The sequence below is a fragment of the Gordionus sp. m RMFG-2023 genome, chromosome 4, assembly GCF_954871325.1.
Source record: "Gordionus sp. m RMFG-2023 chromosome 4, tfGorSpeb1-WG-v2, whole genome shotgun sequence".
Classification (NCBI taxonomy): Eukaryota; Metazoa; Nematomorpha; class Gordioida; order Chordodea; family Parachordodidae; genus Gordionus; species Gordionus sp. m RMFG-2023.
In genome coordinates, this window is record NC_088778.1 from 22,261,260 (window position 1) to 22,272,246 (window position 10,987).

A 10,987-nucleotide genomic window follows, 5' to 3' on the forward strand; every position below is an offset into this window, starting at 1 on the left:
ATTACAAATTTTTCACCCCTCCTATCCGATATTTATTCAAAAATGATCCGATAACCGATTTTTACTTACGATCTCTCAGATTATGTCATAAAAAAATCACTAACCGTGAACTATGGGCAAAACAAAACACTTTGAATATTTCCGTTGTGCATTATCACGAATAATTTTTAATTTCTCCATAATTAATCTTCTTCTTCTTCTCCGTTTTATGGCGATTTCCAGGTTTACCCGGGTAGGCCAGTTTTCACTCTGATTTTTCTTTTCCATTTTTGACGGTCCTGAGCATCAATACTTGTAAGATTCAAGCTTCTCATATCCGCCGCTATCACATTTGTCCACGTCATCTTGGGTCTTCCTCTAGGTCTTGATCCTCCTACTTCCATCATTGTGCATCTCTTTACCCAGTCATCTCTTGTCGTACGTTCCACATGCCCAAACCATCTTAGTCTATTTCGTCGCATTACCATACCAATCATTTCTATACCTAATCTTGCTCGCAATTCCTTGCTAGTTTTTCTCTCTCTCAGAGATACCCCACACATCCATCTAACCATCCTCATCTCTGTTCTTTCTAATTTGGCTTCGTGAATTGCTTTCATTGCCCATGTTTCACCGCCATAAACTAAACAACTCCTCACGCAGCTTACGTAAACTTTCCCCTTTAACTTCAGAGAAACTTTTTTATTTGTAAGAATAGATGACATCTCTCTGAACTTCTTCCAAGCTTGTCTGATCCTTGCAACAACAGCAGAATCTACACCACCATCTGCGTTTAGCATATCACCTAAATAACAAAACTTATCCACTTTTTCTAGGGTTAACCCATTGCCAATATCCAGACCACCATTTTTTAGGTTATCATTATTATGTATCCCTTTCATGCATGTTTTACAAATTAAGGTCATTCTTTCTAACATCAAACTGCCTTTTTTCCCACTACATCTTTTATGTACCCATTTCTGGCATCTGGTGCATTGGATAGAATTTCTAGCAACTCCTTTCCCACATACACCACAAGGCCACTTACCTGATTCTTCTATCTTTAGATTTTCCCCACCAATCATCACCTTTGTTTTTGATGCATTCATTTTCAGGCCCTTTGCTTCCATAGTCATCTTCCATTTACTAACTTTATCCCTCAATTCTCCCTCACTGTTTGCCATTAATACAAGGTCATCTGCATATAATATCTCCCAGGGAAGTCCTTCACGCATTTCTCTAGCCACCACATCCATTACTAAGATAAATAATAATGGACTCAGCACGGATCCTTGATGAAGTCCTACCTTCACCTCAAAGCTGTCACTATCACCATAATCCGTCCGTACTGCTGTTTGTGCTCCAACATACATTGCCATCACTGCGGTAACTAACCATTCCTCCACACCGGATTTTCTCAAGGCCCATCTTGTAATCTCACGCGGCACCCTATCAAATGCTTTCTCCAAATCAACAAACGCATAATAGAGTTTCTTTTCCTTCGCAAGATACTTCTCCTGAATTTGTCTCACCACAAAAATTGCATCTGTCGTGCCTTTTCCCGATGTAAAACCAAACTGCATTTCATCAATTTTGATTTGTTCCCTTATCCGCTTTTCTAACACTCTCTCAAATACTTTCATTGCATGTTCCAAGAGTTTAATAGCTCTGTAAGACCCACAATCTAAAGGATCACCTTTCCCCTTGTATACTGGGATAATTATACTTCTTCGCCAGTCCTTGGGAATAGTACCTTCTGTGACAATCTGATTTGCTAAATTCATTAACCATTCAATCCCTAAATCATCAGAACCTTTAAACATCTCTGATACCACCATCGTTAAACCCGATGCCTTCCCTTTCTTCATCTTTTTCACTGCTCTCCTTATCTCGTCCTTGCCAAATTTACACCCTGGACCTTCTACCTTTGCACAACTAATATTTTTATTTCATTCATTTTCTTCATTCAAAAGTCCTTTCATGTAAATCTTCCAGGTGTTCTTAATACCACTACTATCAATCGTCATTTTTCCTTCCATATTTTTCAAACATTTTACACCTATCACATCCTGCGTCTTTTTTGACATCTGTTTTGCCATTCTAACCATATTTCCAATTCCATCAGCGCATTTCATTTCTTTAGCAAACTCGTGTCTTTTTTCTTCTTGAGCCTTCGCTATTAATTTCTTAGCATTTCTTTTAGCCATCTTGTAAATATCATTATCACTATTTTCTTTGCTATTATACCATACTTTGAAACACCTCCGTTTCTCATCCACGGCTTTCGCTACCTCTGGGCTCCACCACCAAGTCTCCTTATGTCTAGGCGGCCCTTTTGTCCATCCACATACCTCCTCAGTTGTCATTACCCAAGCTTTCTTCATGGCTTCCCACTTGTCATTCACCCCAGATGCTTGTGCCACCTCCGCCTCCCTAAACGCCAATGCCATATTGAATTGACGTCTAGCATTCTCCTCCTTCAATTTCCAAACCTTCAGCCTTGGGACAAACTTTCTTTTAGTGACCCTGGCACCTTTAAGAGTGAGATCTCCTACAACTAGTCGATGCTGATTTATACATTCCTCTCCCGGTATCACTTTCACATTTTTTATTATACATCGATCACATCTCCTTAATAATAAGTAATCCACAACACTTTTGGTACTACCCGACTTATAAGTCACCAGCTTCTCTGATTCTTTCTTAAACATTGTATTACAAACAATCATATCCATAGCATCACTAAATTCTAAAATCCTCTCTCCTTCCAAATTTCTCATGCCGTAACTGAACCCTCCATGTACTCCTTCATAACCCTCACTACTCGCTCCCACATGTCCATTCAGATCGCCAGCCAGGATAATCCCCTCTTCATTTGCCAGTCTCGATGTCACCCCCCAATAGACTGTCCCAAAATACATCTTTCTCTTCTTCACTTCTTCCAACCTGAGGAACATATGCCGAGATCATATTATATAGCTTTCTACCAATAATCATCTTGATAATCATTATCTGGTTGTCTAGCCTTCTCACTTCGACTACTTTGTCTACCAATTTCTCCGCAACCAATACCCCAACTCCAGCCTTACCATCATTACCTCCTTGCCAAAAGAATTTATACTTTTCGCTAGTCTTGCCAATCATTCTGGTCCCATTTCCTTTCCATCTAGTCTCCTGTATGCAGCACACATCTATATGTCTTCTGTGCAATACATCGACAACTTCTCCCGCTCTTCCCGTCATACTCCCAACATTCCATGTCGCGACCCTAACTCGATCACCCGTAAACTGGTTTCTCCACTTTTTATTAGGTCGTTTATGGCCGTCATAGGTTTCATTTTCATGAATAGTGGTTCCACCAGGTTTCCCATCCTTCTTTTTGTCGTAGGCGGATGAGGAGGCCCACGGGGTACTTTTCTCCATAATTAATCATCTCATTTAAAATATAGACAAGGTTTTTGACTGACTGTAACTTGTTAACTATTTAAAATCTTTTTCATGTTGCAAGTAATATAACAAAATCTCTTTCTTTTTCATGCAGAATCATTTCATGTCAAATTAGCAAGAAAATGAGATCTTCGGTCGATCCTCTTTGGTTTATTAAAAATTTGGAAAGTAAAGAAAGCTTAATATAAATAACTAGAAATAGCCAAAATCTTAGATTCCAGATAAGTTTATAATTTTTTCCGGGCGTTTTTGCATAAAATTACATATTATTCCGTTTTTAATGGTTTTTTTTGCTTAATTTATTTGAAATTTAAAAGTTTATTCATTTTACAATCAGTGTGTGTTTCAATCAGAGGTCTGCAATTGACCCGCTTGAAAGCTTGGCCTTTTTTTAAAGTTATAACTGGCTGAGCAATTTATTAAAAATTTTCGAGTAGGCTGGACAATTTATACATGAAAAATCAGGCTTGGCTTCGCAAATCTCTGATTTTTTGTAAAACTTTAATAGGCAGCTTGGGCATTAAAATTTTTATTATTTTTTAGAGAATAAAAGGAACGGAAAATGAGGAAAAAGATGTTTAAATTAGTATAGAAAAATGGAGAAGAATAGATAGATGCAACAATACAAATAATTATTAATAGATCGAGAAACAGAAAACTACGCTGATTAGATATAATTTACTTAATTTAACCTATGTTAAATGGCTCGATTTTGAGCCAAAACGGCTAGTATTTTAGCTAGAAAAATTTGCTTGAATCTCGAGATTTCGCTGATAGATGTCCAACAATTTTTCCCATCTATGACACAGATCTTCAGGATTGCACAATATTTTTCTGGATAAAATATTTGGTTAGCCGTTTTTAAAAATTCGTTCAAATCGAGCCGTTTAACAATACTAATATTCACTATTATTTTATTCTATTCTGTTTAATTATATTATATATAAGAATTTTAGGTTATAATAAATTATCATATTTTATAAAATAACACAAACAAGACATCGGCGCATGATATGTTTAGGCATATGTAAGGATAAGAGATTGACAAGATAAGCTATACAGGAAAGAATCAAGGACAATTAGAAATAATAGATTTGGAAGGAGGAGATAGATAATGTAAAAACAAGAGAAGAGAATATACAAAAGAACATGAATTAAAGAAAGAAAAACAATAAACGTGGTACACATGAAAATTAGAGAAGGTGAAAAGACAATAGGACAGATAAACAAGAACAGATATAGGAAATGATGGATGAAAAATCAAGTAAGAGTAAGACATAGATTCTAGTGTGAAAAAAATTGGAATAATAGCAATGGAAATAATATAAAAGGACGGACAAGACAAATAGTAAAACGGGGAAATAATAAAGAAAAGGGGAGGTAGAATATGATAAACATAGACGTATTCAGGATTTTGCTAAGGGGATATGTGTACTATTATGTACGGTTTTCACCAATTTTATTCAGGGTATTTAGGTCCACTTACGTATGCCTTTGGCTATGTTAGATTTTTGGGAAAATGATTTTTGTTTTCATTTATTTTTATATAAATGCTTTTTTCTAAAAATTATTATTTTATAAAATTATTCATTTTTGCTAATTTTTTTCTAAAATTTTTGTTTATAGTGATATATTGTATATATTGGGGGGGGGGGGTAAGGGTGATGTATGTATGGGGGAAATTTTTATTAGCTTATAATGATATTTATGAAACAAGCTTATTTTTGAAGGGGGGGGGATTTTTCTTGCCTTAGCACTTCCGGCTACGCACTTTAGGATAGGTGAATTGCAAACCAAAATATAATAAACACAAATGAGAGGCATTAAAGAGAGAGTGAAATAATAAATTTAAAGGAAAGATGGATTAAAAAGAGACAGAGAAAGAGAATAAGAGAGTTAAATTATATGAATTGTTATGGATGGAATTGAATAGAATTAGGGGAATAAAGGTTAAAGGATTCCCGAACATAGAAAAGATAAAGAGAACAAAAAGCTAGAGAGGAAATACAAACTATAAGGAGATAGAATGAAAGGATCATAGAAACAATTATTAGAACCGTGCCGAACGCATTTGGAGAAAGATAGAAGAATAAAGTGAGTATTGGGAAGGAAAAGGAGGAGAGAAAAGATAAAGAGAACAAAAAGCTAGAGAGGAAATACAAACTATAAGGAGATAGAATGAAAGGAGAAAAGAGAATGAAAGGATCATAGAAACAATTATTAGAACCGTGCCGAGCGCATTTGGATAAAGGTGGTAGAAGAATAAAGTGAGTATTGGGAAGGAAAAGGAGGAGATACCTTATATTGGTAATATAATATATGAAGGTCGCTGGCTAGAAAAAGGAAAAACATCAATGTCTTTATTATTATCACTTGGAGAATACTTTAAATAACTTAATTTTCAACGGATTATTTTCGTAATTTCCCATTTTATAAAACAAGTATTTTCTCAATTTCAAAGTCCACTTTATTGTATTACAAGATTAAATAAAAATATAATTATATCTTTCAAAATCAATAAAATACACGGCGAAATAAACACCGGTTCATTTCCTCACATAATATAATATCTTTTGAAATCCTACTATTTGATTGATATATGACAATGTAATTTTCGACTATTCCACCCTCTTCCTTCTCCCCCAGAAAAATCCTTAGCTACGTTTATGGTGCAGTTTTAGATTATTTGTCAGAACGACGTATAAATGTAAACAAACAATAAAATTATTGATAAAACCAGAGTTGTTAAACACTACTTTTAAAAGTAGCGCGCTACCACTATCGCTACCCATCATAATGAGGTAGCGCGCTATTAGCTACAAGCTACATTTATAAGCAACTTTTTATAAAAAAAATTTAGAAACAAATTTGTTTTATTTTTTGCTTATAATGTAATTGTATAATAAATAATGTATAAAAATAAATATTTAAATATAGTTAGTTTTAATTGTAAAATATGTTATAAATAAATATTTATGGAAATGTTCATTTTTTATTTATTTTATTGCATTTTAGTAATAAAATCATTTCATTATTATCAACCCCAAGTCTAGAGCGACGATCAAAAAAGTATAAGTTTCGCCTTACTAAATAATTTATCAACACTAGCACTGAGGCAAGGCAATATAATTTTATATACATATTTTTAATATAAGAAAGATTATCAAAAATACTATTTAGATTTAAAAAACGCATCAAGGGGATTTTCTATTATATTATCTTTTATTTCAAAAAAATTATCAGTGGAAGTCATTTTTGTGGTTGTGATTAAGCCATCTTTGTTTGGTATGAGACTATTCAACTTTACCTTGAGCCTATTATGTTGATCTTTGGCATCATCGGAATTGATATATGGTCAGTTTAGTTTAAAATTGGGATGATTCATTACAACTAATACATTATCATCTTTGTATAGGTCGGGGAATCTAAAAGTTACAAAAATAGTGTATTTAAAATAAATCTTAATCATAAAATTTTATAAATTTTTAGCTTTTACTTTAAGTTGGAATAAATTAATTTTATTTACCTTCTCACAATGTCTTTTAACAGAGAGTCTACTAGGGGCTTGCATAAGATTAGATTATTCAATCTCTAATTTTGTGATTAGGAGATTTAAAGTGGGAACATAATACCCTATCTCAATATTATCCTCACCTTCCAAAATTTCAATGAAAAGAGCCACATATTGCATAACATTAAAAAATTAAAATGATATGAAGTTGAATAATTATTCTTCATCGTTAATATATTGAATTCCAACATGATCATAGAGAAAATTCATCTCTAATCTTAAAATGCTATTAATTTGATTGCGTGGTATACTAAATTTCATCTAGTGGGGCTAGGAGTTACTAAATACCTTCCTAATTTTTTTAAAAAATATGTCTGAGCCTTTAGAAGATTTGTTCTGCATTTTCCATAGAGTTTGACATTTGTAAAAAGTGGATCTTGATCAATGATATACATATCATTGATCTTGATGCCCTTTTAAAATCTTCATTTCTTAGGGCTCCTTCAGCATCCACTGTTGCTATCAAATTTAGATTATGAAATGATCATCTCTGATGACTAGGCATTATATCATTTTTCATCACTTTAAAGTTATCTGCTATCTTATTCATTAGTGTCTGGCGACATAAAATTGTTGTAACAGGGGATAGAGTTTTAATCATCATGGTAAATGATGATTTATCAATCAAGACATTGGTTGAACTGTATCAATTATAAAATTAACAATAACTTTATCAGCCAGTTTCTGAGAGATATTGGCATGCATTATTAATATTTGGTTTGAATTGAATTGGTCTTTGGATGTAGGTTTTTCTATTTTCTTAAAATTGTTAGTGTGAACATTTTTATAAAATAAACAGAGTTGGGCAGTACCGCGAATACTTGTATCTAAGAAACAAGATCCTTTTGTATCTTGTAATCAGTATCTTATTGACATTTTTAATAAGATACTAGTATCTGTATCTAAGATCCTTAATTTTGAAAAGAATCTTTTATCTTTTTCATTTTCTTTAAACAGATACAGATTTTTTTTAATATTCATGTTTAGAACATTTACATATCACACAATGTAACTTTATTTTCTGGAAATCTTGTATTATTTTTTTTATTTTTTGCTACATTTTAAATATATTGATAACCAAAATTAGTTGGAAATTTTACAGATCCCAAAGATAGATATATTAAATATAACAACACCAAAAATATAAAAAGGATATATTTTATATGAAATATTTTTTAATTTGTAGAATGTTTAACATATATAGTAGTGAAGATGAAATTATAGAGATAGGTACTCCTGAATCAAATCCGAATCTTAAAATTCTAGATGGAAAATTTTATAAAGTAATTCATGTGAAAAAGGACAAGGTACAAGCCGAATGTCAAAATTGCACAAGTAAAAAAGTTATTAAAGGTTGAACAAACTCCTCTACAAACTTTGTTAAACATATTAAAGTATAGTATACATTTTTATTTTATAATTATTAACATAATAATACCTATACATAAGTCCCTCTTAGATAATTGTTATTAAACATTTTTATAGAAGATAGATGGTTGATTTTCAAATTAAAATCATTTTTGGATATATACCGATACCATTTTCTAGAGGTCGATTTGATCCGATATTCCTGATATTAAATTTATATCGGCCGATTACCGATCCGATATCATATATATAATTTTGTATTCTGTAAAGATACCAATGGTTTTAATTTTTAATATACTTTTTATTAGTATAACAACTATAATTTAACTATACCATAACTTATGTCATATAAATATATTATAATGATCAGTTATAGTTTATAATCAATTCAATTGCAATTCTAAAAGTATATAAAATATTTTTATTGTCAAATCACTTTTATATAACAAGTAATAACATTTATCTATATACATATTAATTAATAAACAATTATATTATGAAATTTGAAATATTTAAAATAATATTTAACATTAATATAGCGAAGATTTCTTTTTAGAAATACCAATATTTCCAATTTATCAGAGATCAGCTTGCGGCGATAGTAACTGTCAATATCACCAGCTTCACTAAAAACAGATTCTGAAGAGATTATTGCACACTTTTATAAATAGAATGCGCAAAAAAATAACAATATGAATGTTTATTAATTGTTATTATTAAAACAATATACATAAAAATGGATTTCGATTTTATTTATAAAAATAAATGATTTCAGATATATCTATTTTTTTAAATTTTATAACATTTTAATTTTGTTCGGATCAAATTTTATAATATTGACCGATAACCGATATTTTATGGGTAAAATATCGGCCCGATGCGATCCGATAAAAAATATCGACCAGAGTTATACATTTGCTCAAAATAAAAAGATAGATCTTTGAAGATCGTAAAATTTTAAGATCTTTTATTTTTAAAAATTTTGTGTAACGATCTTCAAAGATCTTCATGATATTTATTTTTTTACCCCTTTATTAAAAGCCCAGATGTTTTTCAATTTTATTAATATAATATTTCTTATATGTTTTATACCTCTCCTCCTGCCTTGATGAAAATTGAAAAATATCTGGGCTTTTAATAAAGGGGTAAAAAAATAAATATCATGAAGATCTTTGAAGATCGTTACACAAAATTTTTAAAAAATAAAAGATCTTCAAATATCTTGCTCAAATTTTTGAGCTAGATCTCTCTCAAAAATCTTCAAAGAAGATCTTTTGTACAACTCTGATATCGACACATCCCTAATATATTTTATATTTAATTATTTTAGAAAGTTCTAATTAAAGGAAATAATATACAATTGATATATAATATTAGATAATTTTAAAAGACTCTTAATAAAATAATTATAATAAGGTAGAATTTAACTTTATTAGTTACTTTTATTTATTTATGATATAAGTAAAATTACATTACAGTATTTATTTACAAAATTTAATCAATTTAAAATGCATTAAAGAAAATTGCTATGTAATTAACAATTAAATATAATGATGTACATTATTTTCATATTTTTTATATATAATTAATGATTTTGCAAGAAATATATAAAAAAAATTTGAAAAGAGATTTAAATGATATTTATATATATATGATATTACAAATGCAAGAATTAATAAGTCAAATTAGGAAATATATCTAATTTAAAAAAATACATAAATATCACAAACAAGTAATGATAAATACTTATCAAAGATAATGAATAAAATAAAACTAGTATATTTTTTATATTTTTTTAGAGATGCCATTTAGTCATATACTCCGAATATAATCTATATTTAAAACAACAGAAAATAACCTGCAAATTCTAATTAACTATTTGATTTAATTTTTTTTCTTATTTGCACATTTTCAACTACCATTAAATATACTACTCTCCCTTCCCTGTTTATACTATTAATGCGCAAAAATTAATATTAAAATCTCTGGTTATTATAATTTTTTTTTGTGAATACGAATGATTTTATTAAATTTCTTTTCACATAAAACCTAGTCATCAATAAATATTTTATTAATTATTGCAAATATTCATTCTTATCTTATATGTGTATGCTATGTTCTTCACAAATAAATAATAAAAACTGTATTTTATAAACTATTCTAATTTAATTGGTAGTGATAATTTAAAAGTAACTTGTATTTAAGATACTCTAATTTAGTAAAAAATACAAGTATCTTTTATCTTGTATCTTTTTGATATTTTGAAAAAGATACTAGTATCTGTATCTAAGATTCATTTTTTTATAAAGAATCTGTATCTGTTTCTAGATTCTTTTTCCAGAGGACCTGCCCAGCTCTGAAAATTAATATTATTAGAATTTAAAAATGACAATTACCTTAGTCTTAAAATGAAAGTCCAAAAAAAATTATGGTGAAAAATAACCACTTAAATTACCCCCCCCCCTCTCCCATACCCTGAGCAAATCCTGGATAAGCCTAAAAAAAATTAATAATATTGCAAGCATGATGGCTGAATTCGTGCGATATGCGCTATAGAATTCGGTAACATCAGACTTATCAAATAATTTTTATAAAATATTTTACTAGTGTAATAAAGTATTA

General features: G+C 30.1%; 2 protein-coding genes across 2 annotated transcripts; both read right to left on the bottom strand.

Moving 5' to 3' along the window:
* Nucleotides 1-224: 224 nt before the first annotated feature.
* On the bottom strand, nt 225-1,710 carry LOC135928720 (uncharacterized). Its single transcript, XM_065465176.1, has 2 exons — nt 667-1,710; nt 225-447 (listed from the first exon to the last, which is right to left on the bottom strand). The coding sequence occupies exons 1-2, from the start codon at nt 1,620-1,622 to the stop codon at nt 225-227; spliced, it is 1,179 nt and encodes a 392-aa protein (XP_065321248.1). The 5' UTR covers nt 1,623-1,710.
* Nucleotides 1,711-2,850: 1,140 nt separating this feature from the next.
* LOC135928721 (uncharacterized) lies at nt 2,851-3,402 on the bottom strand. The gene has a single exon (XM_065465177.1). The coding sequence runs from the start codon at nt 3,400-3,402 to the stop codon at nt 2,851-2,853; it is 552 nt and encodes a 183-aa protein (XP_065321249.1).
* Between the last annotated feature and the right edge of the window lie 7,585 nt (nt 3,403-10,987).

Coding starts and splice junctions, on each gene's coding strand:
- LOC135928721 (XM_065465177.1), bottom strand. CDS start 3,402: ATGGAGAAAAGTACCCCGTGGGCCTCCTCATCCGCCTACGACAAAAAG.
- LOC135928720 (XM_065465176.1), bottom strand. CDS start 1,622: ATGAAAGTATTTGAGAGAGTGTTAGAAAAGCGGATAAGGGAACAAATC. Junction 448..666: donor AATAAAAAAGTTTCTCTGAA/GTTAAAGGGGAA, acceptor GCGACGAAATAG/ACTAAGATGGTTTGGGCATG.